This window comes from Malurus melanocephalus, unplaced genomic scaffold (genome assembly GCF_030028575.1).
Source record: "Malurus melanocephalus ecotype Western Australia unplaced genomic scaffold, MMel_1.1 scaffold_61, whole genome shotgun sequence".
Classification (NCBI taxonomy): domain Eukaryota; kingdom Metazoa; phylum Chordata; class Aves; order Passeriformes; family Maluridae; genus Malurus; species Malurus melanocephalus.
Window position 1 is genome coordinate 83,551 of NW_026623293.1, and position 17,020 is coordinate 100,570.

Here is a 17,020-nt window from a genome sequence, read left to right on the forward strand (position 1 = left end):
TGGGTGACACACACACCTACACAAAGCACAACACTTGTAAAATGCTACTTTTTCTATGTACTGGAGTTTTTGTCTAAGGCTCTGGACCTGTAGGTGCTTGGTAAATGCATAGTTCAAAAGTGGTAATGCCACTACCTGCAGAGTAGAAGYAGAAAAGAGAAAGTCAACATACTGCTGAGGAGGAGGAGAGGCTGGAACACACCTACTAGTACTGAACAGCCTTTTCAAAAGTAGGCAATAGGTTTAAACAATACTTGTCAGATGCAAAATGACTTCAWATAAAGATGTGGCATCAAGAAAATAAGTGCTATTAAGCAAAGTTACACTTGAATGTATCCCTATTACTGTTCTTGATAAAAGTTTACAGGATTAGGTATGGTCAAAGACTGGGATAAGTCTTTTCCCTGAAATCTGATTTACCAGTAGAAGAACCAGAAGTGTAATTTCCTATCCAAATTGGTTTCATAGTCTTCTGAACTGTGTAAAAACTAAGTTGCWAGCCCAGGGGTAGACAAGATAATTCATAGGCAGTGATTTTAATTTWTTTTTTWWAAAGCAAKCAATATTTTAACTTKAACTTTGCCAGAATTGCTTTTGTAAAAAAATCAAACACGAATAATAATAAAAAATAAGAAAAAAAAAGTAAGAAAAAGCTTTTTTACTGTAACAGTCGTCTAACACTAGAGCAGAATGACCAGAAATGCTGTGGAATCTTCACCCCTGGACATATTCATATGCATATTCATCTGGACAGGGTTCTGGGCAACATGCACTGGGCTATCCTCTGAGAGGGTGGGTTGGGCTAGACCATCTCCGGAGATCCTCTCCAACCTCAACTATTCCCTAATTCTATAACTCTGATGGCATAATGTGCTTTTGAACAGGGCTTGATTTGGTTTGGGGAGGCAGATGGACTCTATCTACTCCTTTAGGAATACTCTAGCCTCTTAGTGAATATTTAAATTTTGTTGTCACTTTAATAAAGCCATCAGGTTTGCAAAATACATTCCATGACATCCTTAAATACTTTTTTCTTAACAAGACAAATCGAAATGTACATACAGCAAACAGTCTAAGCTTAAAAATACACGGAAACCATAAAAAAAAACCATCAAATATTTCTCATGGGTTTCCGCTGAAGCCATTTTAGTAACAGCAGCAGTTTGTAAGAGTGGAGATTGAGGCATTCAAATTCAGAGCCATTTGGTTACATCACAATTTTCTAAAATTAACCAGAAGTTGAAAATCCTGCATGTCAAACAAAGTACTGTTTCTCCATAAAATGGGGAAGGAGGTGGAAGGAGGAGAGTTGTAAATGTCCAGTGATTCTGATTGTACATTTTTGTCAGGGATATACAATCTAAATTAGATGGCTGTAAAGGACTATGACAAACCACTTTAACACCCATGGAGTRAAGTCCTTGATGGAGTTAACTAAAATCAGTCTAAACTGAACACTCCAGAAATTCATGCAACTGTTGATAGTCATCACTGTGCTGGTCAGTGTCATCCCTGGAAGGGAGCAGGACACAGAGTGTGCCAGAGCTGCACAGAATTGAAAAACTTTTTGTTAATTTTGGTGACATGACACAAAATCTGGGACAGCTGATGGTATCACACAGGGAATACAAATAGCTTTTGGAGTTATAGGATCAAGGTTAGAACAAGATTAAAGCTGAGCTGGTCTGAATGTAGCTGGCTAGAATAGAGAATATGAGCTACCCAAACAGTTCATAGGCCAACATTAATCAAGATGTTACTGTGTTATGTCCTAGTGTAAATCCTTAGCTTACCCCTTCATGCCTCAGTTGAAAATTTAAATGGCTAGTAGGTTTTCTGCTTGTTCAGTATTTGCTAATGAATTCCCCTAAATAGCAACAATATCCTGCTTTTGCAGAAGCCTGAAGGAAGCAGATTTTAAAGCATGATCTTGCAAGAAAACTTGGACTGCCAGCAACAATAGTGCATTTTAATACTCAGTCTAGTGTGTTTGTAACTGTTTAGCACTTATTTCAGAAAGAGCCCAAGAAAGCCCAAGTAAGACAATAAAAGGCATGTAATTTTCCACAATAAATTATTAATCTATGGTCAATCTTTGCCTTATTTCACAAAGGAACAACGTTTCTTGATTCTGGGAATCTTGAAAAATTAAAAATAGTGGGAAAGACTATTTTATTTGTGAGCTTTTAAGCTAGTTACCTGACTAAGTTACAATGACGGATCATTCTCATCATTTTGACCAAAGAACTGTTCCTAAGGATAGCAAATTTTTTTAAAAATAGATGCTGCTGACTTCTTAAGGGCAAAACTGCAGTAACTCAGGTTGAGTGCCTAAAGTGAACATATGCACACCAGATTCTCCAGGCAACAACGACCATCTTTTATATTTTCAATGCTCTATTTTGCACGGCTTGCTATTAAACCAAAAATGAAGGAGAGAGAAATAAGGAAAAAGAAAGTGTGGGAAAACACTACTATTGCCCTTCTTTTGAGAACTCAGTACTTTTTGAAAGCAAACTAATTGCATACAGAGTTAGTAGCAGAGTTGGCACTCTCTTTAAGGTTTGAAACTTGGAAATTCATACTCCATGTCCTTTATTCCAGTTCATCAATGCTGACACAGATTACAGACACTCAAGAATGATCATTTGTAACCCATCCCAATAAAAATKACCCATGAATGTTAACTGAGTTTCTCTTGCTGACATTGGTCTGATGTTGCTCCACCACCATTTCTGTTGTGATTACATGGCTCCTGAGTGAGGCCAGCAGCAGCCAGAGCCATAATGGGCAGACAGGTGGAAGCAAGCTGGGCTGCTCAGTTCATCTGATTCACCTGAGGCCCTAAAAATACCGGGGTGCTGCTTAGCATGCGCAGAGCAGGACTTCAGACTGTGGGAGAACTCTGTGGTAACCACCATTAAGATGATTAAGGATACCCTGGGGCTAAAGAGCAACAGGCAGCAAYTTAGCAGCTCTTTACTTGCATCCTATGCCAAAATGACTAAATCTTCCTTTGGGTCTGAAGTTTAATTCTGAATTGCTAAATGATATTTTCTGACCTTTTTTAAAAGCTCAAGCATAATTTCAAAATGAATATTTCATGAATTCTTTTAGTCATTATAGACTATCTGAAATCTGATCAAGCACTGTGTTCTTTCCTAAGTGGTAAATCAAATTCCAACAATGGCAATCCCAATAAGCTCAGCTCCATGGGATGTTTTTAATATCTGTTTACATTACTCTTCAACTCCTTAACAGATAMAWAGGGAAAATAAGGRCAAGAGASCAAATAAARTTCAAATAAATTCAGAAGTAAAACTGGGGCTTGAGGGCTGTCCAAATTCTGTAAAGAAACATGTAGAATAAGTAGATGCTTCACATTCCCTGTTTTTTTTTCAGGACTTACTGAAGGTCAGTAGTCCTAGTCAGCAGGTCTAGGAAACTTCGGTTTGTTAATTACCTTTTATCCAAGAAAATCTTACTGTGTTTGCAGCTCACATTACAGAAATGAAAGTTATAGGTAAGGCTGAGAATTCTCCCTTTGAATTCTGAGTTTGCATCTTCTGTAATTTTTCAAAATTTCCTTTTAAATGTACATTTTCCCATGGTCAATTTCAAACATGTGTTGAAGTTTGAAGACTGAATAATGAGATTCCTTTATCCGTTTTTGATTTGTAGAGATGAGAGGTTAATCTTAACTAAGAAATATCTTTTTTTTTACCTATTTAACATTACTTTAAAGTGAGGTTGTAAGATTAACTCCTAAATTCTGTCCTTATCTGTATGTTTGTGGCTTGTTTTATAGGTCAGTTGGAATTTTCTAAAWCAGAATAAAACAGACTTCAGCCCTAAATATTAAACATTGTTACAGACTTTAAATGACTAATAATAGGCTCTTTGCAAAAYTATACCAGCAATTTTACAGATATCTAAGTTTTCTACTTTATCCTCACATGCCTGTTMTATGCCACTCAAGTTCTGAAATGTTTGTAATTGCTTTTCATGTGCCAGATCTGAAAGTAAATTCGTGGTCAAACAGCAAAGCAAGAAAGGGCTTTTTTTTTGCAAACAGCAGACCTTCACTGTCTGCACAACTCCATGAAGGCAAAACTACAATTTTGCCTTTGCACACAAGCAGGTACATGAGGCATTAAGGGCTAAACCCTTCTTCCAGCGTCAGCATCATCTGATGCAAGTTGTGCTCACAGACAGGATGTCAAAGATAATCCAGCCTTCTGCTGAAAGTCWGGGACCCCTTTAGCAGCTGGTGGCTCACAGGGTATGGGCAGGTAGGAACAATACATTACTAAATACAACACCAGGTAAAAGGAGAGGCGTGAAATACATAAGGAAATACATATTCTGTAATAAAAACCACCTGTAAGGAAATTAATCCTTTTCTTCTTTGGCACTCGCTAAACAGTATCTAAATAGCAAAATTTTGAACCCACTTCCAACACAGGATAGATGCCAGTAAGTTAATTCAGTGGCAGGCCACCAAGGCAGTTGGARCTGGAGCACTTGCTCATGAGGAGAAGCTGAAGGARCTCAGCTTTCTCAGCCTGGAGGAGRGATGACTTTGGGGACACCTGGGAGCAGTTTGCCAGGCTCTATGAGGAAGCTGTCAAGAGGACAGCTATTCCTAAGGGTGCGTTGCAGGAGAAGAGACAGCAGACAATGAAGGGTCCAAGTGTGTGTCAAGAAAAAATGTTTCAGCACAAGGACACTCCAGCACTGAAACAGGCTTACCAGGGAGRCTGTGCAGTCTCTGTCTTGGGAGGTTTTCAAGACCCAACCGGATAAAGCCCTGAGCAAGCTGGTGTGATCTCATCTCCGAGCCTGGTTTCAGCAGGTCAGTCAGACCAGATGGTCTCCTGAGGTCCCTTCCAACTGGAAAATTGTTCTATCAAGAACTATTTTTTGAGAGGCCAGTGTATCTACAGAAAAAAAAAAGTCACATCTGCTGGCAAATGCTGATGTCTTTTGTTTAGATATAGATGCAACRTTTCACTGTTTGCAACTGTCAGTTTTCATTTATGAGACGCTATCACCAACAGCACAATGCTGCCTAGCAACTTATCCCAAGTAATGAAACGTTAAGTGGGGGGAAAAAGACAAAATGGAAAGAGTATTATTTGTAAGCGCATTTATTCTTAAATTGTTTTGCTTTTCAAATTCTTTCTCATGAAACATCAGCTGACCACTATCAAAAATTGCAAACACTAAAATTAGGTGCTTAAATTTACTGGAATTGCTAATGCTGGTAATACATGTAAGTAGCACTGGCAGGACTGCTCTGTAATCCTGAGGCCAGCTCCCTAACTGGCTTATTAGTTTTGGTTGCCAGCATCAAATAGATATAATTTAAAGGAACCTAATACAATTTATGCCATAAACTTTCCTTCAGCTTTCTGGGGCTTTTTGCTAAGGGCTTTATCTTTTGAATCCTATTCCACATCTTTACCACCTCCAGATATTTATATGCTCACATTATTCCCCATCATGCAGTTTCATTTAAACATACATTTTACACAAATTTACTTTTTTCCCTTTGTTCAAGAAGCTAAAAATACAGATTGGAGTATGTCAACTTGATTTACAGAAACAGTTTTCCAAGTATTTCTTTGTCTGTTTACTTGTGGTATCTCTTTCATAGAATCATTTAGCCTGGAAAAGACCTGTAAGATCATCTAGCCCAACAAGTGAAGATATTTTATGAATTTATTTAATTGTGGAGCATAAGACTGCACTTTTACACGGCTCTTCAGTAATTTGAAAATTAACCAGACCAACCAGCTGATGCTACCTGTGAAGCAGGGGCAAAGAAGTGCACCAGTACTAAAAAACGCCAAGACGTACAAATAGGGTTTCTTACCAAAAATAAATAACCTATCCTAGCACTTGAAGTACATAATGTACTTAATACATACTAATACTTAGTACATAATGTACATAATGAAGTACATAAAATCAAACCCCAAAGCAACCAACAAACAAAAAATCTGAATCCCAAACTAAAGCCCTACAGAACCGCCGCAGCAAGTCGCGCCTCCGCCCGCGCTCAGCTGGCAGAGGGGCAGTGCGGGCTCAGCCCGGGACCGCCCGGCGGGCTCTGTGCGGGCCGGGCACCGCTCGCGTGTTTCGGGGCGCAGCGAGCACAGCTCCACGCCGCCTTGGGGATGCTTTGCGTGACGGGACCGCTGTGGGTATCACCCCCAGCTGCGGGGAAGCTAAGCCACCTCTCTTCCCCGCCGGACTCTTAAGCGAGGCGGGGGTCTGTTTGTTGCGAGGCGCCCGTGCACGGCCGGCACCGTCTCCTCCGCACCTGCTTCCTCCCCGCCCGCCCCCGCCGCCGTTGCCGAGAGACTGAGCGCGGCCGCCGCCGGGCGGGCCCCGCCGCCCCGATCCATCGCGGGGAGGGCGGCGTGCGAGGCTGCCACAGCACCGCAACACCCGCACACCCGCGGGGGCCGCTCCCGACCGCGCCATGAAGGGAGATGCTGGCGGTAGGTCGGAGGCGGCGGACGCGGTTCGCTCTCGCAGCGCGGTGGGGCCCCGCGCCTTTCCGCCCCCCTCCCGGGCCCTTCGGTGCCCGTGGCCCCCGCGGCTGTGCCGGGAACGCCGGCGGCTCCCAGGGAACGCACGGGCGCGGCGAGAGGCCCGCCTGGCTCCCCGGCAGGGGGAAGGGGCGGCGGCGCCCTCCGCATCGCCCGCCCCGGCCGTCCTTCCCCCGCGGTGGGAGGGGGCGCTCCGGGCCGGCCGCCGCTGGCCTTCCCCCGTGCCTCGGGGCCCGCCGCAGCCCTCGTCACTGAGGCAGAGCGGGGCCCTGGGGCCAACAGGCCTCTTCGGGGGCACTGATTTCCGTGGGGTGGTTGTGGATGGGGGCCGGGTGGTCGTGGAGAGCTCCCTGCCTGAGGGGAGCGCTCGGCTGGTTCTCAGGGGCTGCGGGTTTGKTGTTTGGAGGGAGCGATGTACCCAGGCCTGGGCTGCATCTGTTCAACGTGCAGTGTCAGGGGCTCRTTTATTGAGAGATGCTTAATATTTTTCTGTTGGTGACATCTTTTTATTTTAGTATTCCCAGTAAATCAGAGACATATTTCTAGAAAGGATCAAGGTTTCTGATGCCCTTAATGTGCAAATGTAGCTTGTAAATTAGCAATGATTTGGTAGATTRACCATTGTTGCATTGAGGCAAATATTTACACCGAAAAAAACACTAACTAAATGCTATTTGAGTTTTTTTGTGTTTGTTTTAAGCATCATCAATTTCCTGGTTCATATAGTTGTCCCTTTTCATTTTCATTTYCTTCCACACCAGCCCCATTCCACCTGCCCTCTGAATGACCAACAGAGAAATTATACATATTAACAATGAGCTATGTTCTGTTTCATGAACCGCAAAATTGAAGTTTTTTAACTTCACGGAGGGGTTGGGAAATCACCTTTGAGTTGGTCTGTCTGGCTGCTTGAAGACTCCAGCTCAARTATATGTGTATATCTTTGGAGAGGTTTAGGAGCAGTTGGGTTTGTTTCGTTGGGCTTTTTTTTTGGTTTTTGCTTTACCGTTTGAGCTTCGTAGCTTTCAAAACTGTAACAATTGGCATGCCATTTGTGCTTTAGTCTTTTCGTTTGGTGCATCTGTTTCATTTTAATCTGAAATGTGGTCCATCACAGTTCATTCCCATTTAAGCTATACCACCTAGAAATGTAACTTATGCTGATTGGACTTATTTCCAGCTGCAGGACACTGCTAATACCATGAGCCAGATCTATATGTAGATCTGTATGGCATTCATCCAAACCTAAGTATTGAGTCAAAGAGGTTTTGGGTCTCAAACCTTCACAGTAGGAGATGAGTACTATCACACTGTATTGTGGGGTGTAATGGGCTACTGGACGTGGCTCTAGAATACTTCTGCAGATGAGAATATCTTCTTGAGGCACAACTATCTCATCATGAGATAGAACTGGTACCAGCTTCTGGGGATTTGGGTTTCTCCCTACCTCCCTAGGTATTTAGGAGTTCAGTCAGTTACAAATAAGATTTCAAATGTGCTTATGAGTAAACTAGAGGTGTTGCAATCAAAAATTATTTTTACTGTGTTACTAGTAGAATGTTTCCATGGTTGGATCTCCTGCAAATGTTGAGCAGAAAGTCTGCCTAATATGAGTTTTACAGGTTAAATCATATTTTCTTTCCCTTTCAACCTTTCTCTGTTCTCCCTTTCATTACTTTGATAGCATCTTAYATTTCAATTGAAATTTCCTGTATCCGTTAAGTACTGATGTCTTGCTTTGAGAAATACCAGTCCTAGRCAGTTGCAAATTGTTTTGATTCTACCAGGTAATTTCTTTTTCCTTTCTTTACTTTCTTTGATATTTTCATCTTTTCTTTCTCTCTCATTTTTTTTTTCCACGGTGAGGACAATCAAGCAGTGAAACAAGTTGCTTAAAAACCTCCTTTGTTGGAGGTTTTCAAGACCAGACTGGAGTAACTTGAGTAAACTGCAATAGCCTGGGCTGGCACCAGAGTTTATACTGCTTGATCAGAAGAGACCATCTGAGGTCATAGAATTATAGAATGGTTTGGGTTGGAAAGGACCTTAAAGATCRTTTAGTTCCAATCCCACTGCTGTTGCTCAAAGCCTTATCCAGCCTGGYCTTGAACACTGACAGGGATGGGACATCCACAACTTCTCTGGACAGCCTGTTCCAGTGCCTCACCACCCACACAGTAAAAAAATTTCTAATATCTAATCTAAACTTACCCTCCTTTGTCTTATGGTCATTYCCCCATGTCCTTGTGAAAAGTCCCTTCCCAGGGACTATAGCCCCCTCTAGATACTGGAAAGCTCTAAGGTCTCCCTGGAGCCTTCTCTTCTCCAAGCTGAACAACTCCAACTCTCTCAGCCAGTCTTTGTAGGAGAGATACTCCAGTCCATTTTGGTGGCCTCCTCTGGGCTCGTTTGGCTCCTGGGGCTGGGGCCCCTGGATGACCCTGGTAGGGTCTCACGAGAGCAGAGTTGAGGTCCTTCCRACCTGAATTGGCTTATGATTCTATGAACTCAATTTTCCTTTTTTTTGCTTCCCTCCAAAACAAAGGCTTTGGATACAGTATCATCAGTGCCAGCAGACATGGCTGCAACTTCTAGAAATTGCCTTGCAGCAAGTGCACATAAATTATTTTGTTTTAAAGGAAAGATGAGAAGTTAAAAAAGTCCTTATTCTGTTTTCAAGATTTCAGGTTTAAAATATATAGGTGTTAATTTTTTTTGCTGGCAATTCCTGAAAGAATAGAAAAGGAAGGATTTGGGAAGATGATTTAGAAAATTTCAATTCCTGTAATAATTATTTTAGCAAAAGTTGTAACAAATCTGAAAGAATATAATCACTGCTTATTTAAATTTTTTATGTATTTAAATTATGAAAAGATGGATATACAAGGTTCTAGGCACAATAACATGTAATTAATGATACAATAAAATCCCAGCAATGTTAAAATAATCACTTAATCAGTCCTGCTGCAAGCTATCTGCCCACAGAGAAGCTCCTTTTCACCTGTGTATCATTCTGGGAAGGATGCCMTCATTCTTTCCTTTAAAATCCTGAAAAAAATGATCCACAGTACTGAGAGCATATTACTGAATACAGGGTATTACAGAGGATGGGTTACTCCCTGAATCCACTCAAATAATGAGCTGGTACTATCTGTCYCTTACTTTAACAAAGGGCTAAATACAATTGCCACCTGGACATGGTTTAGGCTGCAAAAGCAGATTCCAGAACACTGCTATCTGGGTTTTTTTTCAGCATGATTGTTACTAAGGAGGTTGCTCCATATCTTTGTCAGCAATGGGTTCTGACATACATTTATATAGACTACATTGCAGTTGACCAATCCTAGGTCAGCAAGTGGTGAGTAGGTGGCCAAMAGTCAAGGTGAACTTTCAAAGTAACCTAGCTGCTAAACTCTGCTATATACTCATAAAGGAAATATATTGCTAGCAGTATTTTCTCTACATATAATCACTGTGCATTCAGTGTCCATCATTAAATTTTAGCATTTTATCACCTTCGACAATAAAATTGTGGGATTGGAAAACTCATGTTGACAGGTCATACCAACAACCAGCCTGTTGGGGGGAGATGGAGTGTGCTCACCAGTCTTGTGCCTTGGTTTCCACTGAAAAGCAAAAACTGGCTACTTGTACAGGGAAATAGCTGCTTCATGCTTGGATTTGTTCCTCCTTTGGGATACATGGGGAACTGGGTCTTGGGAATGTACCTGCTCTTTACTACAAAAGTCACTCTGGAGTACCTGGGTTTCTACTTTGTGTGTAAAAGAAGTGTAGTGGCATGTGACATGGTGTGGTCTAAAAGCATGATTTGAAAAATCATCTTCAGTTGTTATGGCTTTTTTTTTTTTTAACTCAACCAAATCTCTTACTTAAAAATGTGGAGAAATTATTCAAAAGGAATTCTATTTAAAATTAAGAAGGTCATTTTGTGGCTGCATCGAGGCACCATGTACATGCATGTGTAGTTTCTTCAAAATTGTATATTCCACATGTTAAAAGAGTTATAGTAAAAAGAATAATTAYGTTACAGTAGCAGTAGACTGTTTGTCTGACTCACAAGAGACCTGCCTTTGTATGCAATGTGATAATTGATTCTGCTTGCTGAGTATTATTTTGTCTAAATCTGAGAGGAAGAATTTATATGCAAGAAATCAATATTATAAGAGCATTGTCCTTATTTGATGATGATGCAAGACACGGGAAATGTGTTGCGAGCAAAGAGCTCAAGTCTGGAGATGTGTCYGTTTTCAGACTGGATCCTCTTACATTGGCAACCTTAAGCAATTGTTAAACCTTCCTCAGCTGTGAGCTCCAGTTCTTGTGGTTTTGGTCTGGGATCCTGTTAGTAAGTACAAGATATCATCAGTTGTTTTGGCTACCTGTATCCAAATGATTTGAAAATGTGAATGTAATTGATTGTTAGAATATTTCCTTCAGTATACCTTCTTTGTGAGGAACTAGCTTTGTTTTTAATGAATACTAAAGTTTGGTCAGTTATTAACRGTATATCGTGCTCAAAATAACAAAGTGATCTTTCAGAACATTTCATCAGATACAACAATTAYATAACACAGAGAGAAAAAATACTCTAATAAGTTTTTACTTGAAATTAGTTATGAGTTTATAGCATCCATTGTAGCATGTGCCATGTGATTGTATCCACTGGAATTCTGGTTTTGCCCTTCTAAAATAAATATATATGTACTGTTGTGTATGCAGCTTGCTCACTTAAGATTTTTSCTACATGAAAACAGATACTGAAATGCCACTTAGCTCTACCTGTACCCAAAATCAGGGATGGAAGAACATGTGGATGAAGGTACCAGGTAACAGAGAAACAGCATCAATTTGCAAAGAAGGAAGGGAGAAGGCTATTGAGATGAAAGAGTGGGAACTTAGATTTTCCTGTAACCTTTACTGCATGCTACACTTAAGAACAACCAATTTCTTTAAGGTAGTTTGTACTTCGAGGCTTTTTTAATGTATAATAGGGGAATGGGGTTTTGCCATCATGCTGTGTGTGTGGGTATTCACTTTATCTTCCTGTCACCCATTTTAGCCCTCACATTTGTAATTATTGTCTTGAAGTGTATGTGCCACTTTCTGTGTCCCTACTCTGGGAAAAGTTGGAAAGGGAATTGACATTTTCAAAAAAGAGAGAATTGAAGAGACTGCTTGTCGGTTGCCTGCCTTGGGAGGACCTTCAGGCAGTGCTTACAGGATCTCAGGTGACAAAGTCAATAAGCAGTGAGAAAAAAAGTATGTTGGAAGCCAGGCATTGCCGATTCCACGGATTTGTCTGATTTCTGAACTCTGTCCATAAGTTGTAGGTAGGAATATCTGCTTTATTTCCTGTTCATATTTGTGTGAGTCATTTTTCAGCTGCCTTCTTCGTCAGCCAGAGCCTTTATAAGCATGTTTTCCTGACTTTGTGATAGAGATCTTTTGAGCAGATTATGCTGTATACAGTGAGCTTGCTTTATAAATGAGACTCGGATTTCTCAGCTTTTGATGTTACGGAGGATCAGCTTATTTTTGAAATTTATATTTTGATTTTTTTAGGAACTGCATATTTTCATCAGAAAGAGTGTCTTATTAGTGGGAATATTGCAAAATGGGTTATACCTTCTTCAGAATCTTTCTTTTCCCMAGTGCACAGTGGGTCTTATGTTCACCCCAACCATTGTGCTGGCATACTTTCATGTCAGCAGAAGCAGAAAATGTAGTGGGTGGGGGTGGTTTAGAAAGTGTAGAGGTTGCAGAACATGCTTGCAAGTTCAGAGACACAAAGGAAGCGAAAAGGCTGACCTGATGGATCTGAAGGGGCTCAKTGTGTGAGTAATTTTCTGTTTAGTTTTATTCCTCTTAATTTTCCTTTGCTTCTAAAAATAGAGGAGCAATTTAAAAGCAAAGAACACTATGTTGCTCCCTGAAAAGGTTGACACCTGCAATGTGAATTTTCATTGCTACTATAAAGAAAGTACTGGAAAGAAATGTGAAGTGGCCGTAGCCCCAAAACTCCATTATATTGTCCTGTCAGAAAGCCTGTCTTCGCCCTGCACCCAGTATGTCTTATAAATACTGCAGTTAGAAATACATCCTAGGGAATGAATTAAGCCTTTCACATTAATAACAGGTTGTGATCAAAGAAAGACCTAATGACGTGTGTCAGAATCAATGCAGGAACAGCAGGGGTGGATTTGTATCAGGGTTAGGGAGGGCTACATCCTTCCCATTAGCACAGCTTGGTGTGGTGCTCACCGTGTGTCACATGCTGGAAGGAGTTCTTGCATGACTCCTGTTCTCTTCATCCTTCAGCTGGTTCCTCCCTGTTGAAACAAGTGCAAAAGGGATTGGTAGTGCAAGGGTCAAAACTCTACATTCATGAAGAAGTCCTGAAATCACAGTAACAGACACATGGAAAAGCTTGTGTGTTCCCTGGAAAACTAAAAGTAGTGAGAACAGCAAAAAAAATTGCATAATAGCTTACAGCAACTGTGCTATACTTTGAATAATCTTGCTAAAGACCATATCCAAAATATTATTATCTTGTCATCTTTATTCTGAATGTTTTGTGAGCATTTCTGGTCATTTTAAGTAGAGAAGCATTTCAAGCTGATTCTTATATTCCATAAATATTTCCTTCTTTCCATTTGGTTTATATACATGGAAATTTGTTTACTCAAGGCTGCCTCTTAAAATTAAGAATTCTTRTCTCTTTTTTCACAGCATTGATTAGCTCAGTTGGTCCATGCATGGTGATAGTGATGCTAAGGTTGAGGATTTGATACCCATRTGGGCTGTTCACTTAAAGAGTTAGACTTGATGATCCTTCTGGGTCCCTTCCAACTCAGAATATTCCGTGATTTCTGTGATTTAAGTAAATGAAGTGAATCCATTATAGATATTTATTATGAACATCTCAAGTTCATGCTATTTTCTGTGCCTGGACCAATTAAAAAAACACTTGAACAAACAAACAAAAGAGGTGCTGAGTAAAAAGATGTGGGAATTTCATTAGAAGGATATGAGTAATCTTCCTACACATCAGATATATAAATAAGCAATATTGAGAAAAGCATAAAAACAACAGTCTTTGTAATAGACAGTTGGCAATTAATTACTTTCTTCCCCAAATGGATATATGATGTTCCTCTCTCTATGCCAAATGGACAGCTTGGTATTTAGACCATTGTTTATTTAAAGAAAATCAGTAGTGCCTAAGCAAAAATCAGTGTTACATATCCTGAACCTTTTCTCATAATTATTGATTGTGCTTATCTTGATAATTCTCTGTTTATTGCTGCATCTTTTCTTAAAAGCTTACTAGGAGYGCAGTAATAGCCATTACCAGAATTAGTAAACATCAAATTATTATTTTGTTAATTCACTGATTAGCTTTTGAGTAACAATTTTCCAAAGAACATACCTGTAAGAAAGTTTTTAGGCAGTGTTTTTTTCCTAAGATTTTGGGAAATGCATCTCCCAAGGCATTGCAGTAGCTTCTTATCACTATGCTAAAAGTAGCCATTTTAAGGTTTCATGACCTTGAAATGCACATCAGCATCTCTGAGACTTGAAGCATTTCTGGTTGTGCTTTGGCCTAAGTAGAGAAAAAAGGTCAGTACATTAGACTGAGAAATAAATAGGAGAAAGTGGAAAAAAATGCTRAAGTGGACAAAGTAGTGAATTCAGTTGCAAAACAGAAGTGGGAGCATGAAGCTTGAGCATGAGCATTAAGAGAGCATACAACTTCTGTGAATATTATTTCAGTCTTCATATGATAGAGAAGGGTTATTAATATATAATATTCCTTTTTCATAATTTGCATGTTTTTAGTAACAGCTTACCAGTTTCACTTGTAGTAAGGTTGATGTGAATGACGATTTAAAATTAATATAGGTGTCAGAAGCTGTTCCTTATTTTGCACCTTTATGGTATTTCTGTTTGTTTTAAAAAATTAATTATTCCATCATGTCAGCTCTTCCAGCTGGAAACATTAGTGCAAGACCTCAGCCCTGTTACTGTATATTTTGTACAAAGACCAGTGGTTCAGACTTGGTTTTACAGAGACAGGAAATAACTTTCTTGAATCTGAAAAAGACAAAACAGAGCAGGGGTAGACTCTGACAGATTTGGAATTAGATTGATAGCTTATGTTTGCCATAAAAGCTAAAAGGATAGCCAAGGATGCATGCACAGTGTTTGGACATGAAGCAGCAGCCCATGGGATTGAAAAGGCCGGGTGAGACGAAGCACAGGGCAGTCCTGAGCCCACTGTTGCCTCCAGCTAATCGAGGACAGTGTCTCTTGCATTCATATTGCAGTTGTCATTATGATACTTGGGGCTGTAATTACCAGGGCCTGAAATGACWGGACAAGGGACCAGCAGGGTTAAACTGGAAAAGGGAACATTTAGGTTGGACATGAGGAAGAAATTCTTTACAATGAAGGTGGTGAAACACAGGAACAGGCTGTTCAGGGAAAYTGTGGTTGCCCTGTCATTGAGAAGTGGACAGGGCTTTCAACAACCTGACCTGTGACCAATGTCCCTACCCATGGCAGGAGAGTTGGATTAGACTATCTTTAAAAGTTTCTTCCATAGAACTCAAACCATTCTGTGATTCTATCTTATACTAGTTTTGACAACCTTTTGTTTGTCACAGGGCAGTGTCACCTACRAACAACATTTGGTCCAGAATAAAAGTCCAGAACAATGTCCCAGGGTCTGGCTTTCTTCCTCCCTCTCACTTCTCTGAAAAAAAAAAAAATTCTAAGGGATTGTATTTCAAGAACAGTAGAATTGTATTTCATGGACAGACAGTTAATTCTCAGGAGAGTGTAYCTTCCTCACCTGTTTGTATTTGTTTAGACTCTGGGATCCATGAATTSTGTCTATGGGAAGGTCAATACTAAGATCTAACTCACCTTCTGCTCTYATGGTGTGTCCCCTACTTGTGGCTCACGTGACTGAGTGTACAGAAGGCTCAGTCAGTGCCACCCATGCAGGAATGTAGAGACTTGTGGAAATGACACATTTTCCTCAGTCCTTCCRTGTGCCAACACCTGCCCCAGAGACAGTCATGTCTGGCTGTTGGATAGATAATCGTTAGCATTAAAAAATGTCTTAGAAAAATACATCTTAATAGTAGTATATAGCAAAAAGACTCTTCTGATTTCAGTAAAGAACATCAACGTCTATTGGCTTGTTTGCCTTTGGCATATTGGGATTTATCGTAGCCTAGTGTAATAAATGGAAATGTCACCATTTAATTAAATGGCTCCAGGTCAAATCACTCCAGTGATCACTCTGTGTTTAAGTTCACAGCAATAGCATTCTTTGTGTATTACTACAAATTTTCTGTCAGCATTACTAAGTTTCTGGTAATGGTGTTGCATACCTTTTTGTAATTTTTTTGTAAACTAATGACAGTCATGTCAGTGATTTATATTTAATAAAATCAATATCCTGTTAATCGGTAAATATAAAAGAAGTTTTCATGGAAAAAAGATGCTTTAGGTAATTTATAAAACAGTTCAAAATGCATTACAAAATGTTTGTAGTGAATTAATGTTTTCTATTTTTTTTCTCCCCAAGGAGGTTTCATGATTATAGACCAGAGAAGTTAACTTCAGGATGCTAAAAAGGAAACAGAGTTCAAGGGTGGAAGCCCAGCCAGTTGCAGATTTTGGTCCCGATGAATCTTTGTCAGACAATGCAGATATTCTATGGATTAACAAACCAGTATGTATCTCTTTATGTAATGAGTAATTTTAAGTTAAATGTAATTTGCATTGTTGAAATATGACTTCTGCAAAAAATACTGAATTAGATATTTGTCAGAAACAAGTATTGAACTGTAGTTACTAGTCTACCAGTTAATTTTTTGAAAAACATAAAAGATTAAATAAAATAGATTTTTTTGGCTGTTACAAAGATATGGGATGATCATGCAGTGTTTTACAATCAGTTCATCTGRTTGTTTCACCTGAAAGCTATCCTTTCAATGGCTCTGGCTCGTAACATGTTGGTTGAAATTACAAGTTCTGTTCATAAAATGAGCTTTTGAAAAGGATGTTAAAAGGAGCATTTTATTACTCAAGTGGTAGCCAGCAATAAGCACTTTTGACTTTGAAATCTCTCACATTTATGAATATAAGAGTGTATTTTCATGGCTTATTTTGAAGTACAGCTCTCATTTTTCTGRTATCATTTAACCTAAAACCTGCCCTGAGAAAAAGAGAGGTGTTAAAGTGTCTGGCAACATGAAACTGGCGAAAGTTTCATTAGGAGTTTATTAATAGACTGTACAGTATTAAGAAAATGTCTTTGCCATGTAAATATAGTTATTATGATTAAATTTTTTATTTAGCAATGAGCATGTATCAGGGATTCTTCTATTGTGAATTATTTATGTTTTTGGCATTTTCACATRCCT

The 17,020-nt window shown here is 39.7% G+C and overlaps 1 protein-coding gene across 1 annotated transcript in view; it reads left to right on the plus strand.

The window, feature by feature from the left end:
• The first annotated feature begins 16,205 nt into the window (after window positions 1-16,205).
• NALCN (sodium leak channel, non-selective) overlaps window positions 16,206-17,020 on the plus strand; it is a 210,442-nt gene continuing 209,627 nt past the window's right edge. Inside the window, exon 1 of the mRNA XM_057366171.1 lies at window positions 16,206-16,326. Coding sequence (XP_057222154.1) covers window positions 16,219-16,326 — 108 coding nt within the window. The 5' untranslated portion in view covers window positions 16,206-16,218. The remainder of the gene's footprint in view (window positions 16,327-17,020) is intronic.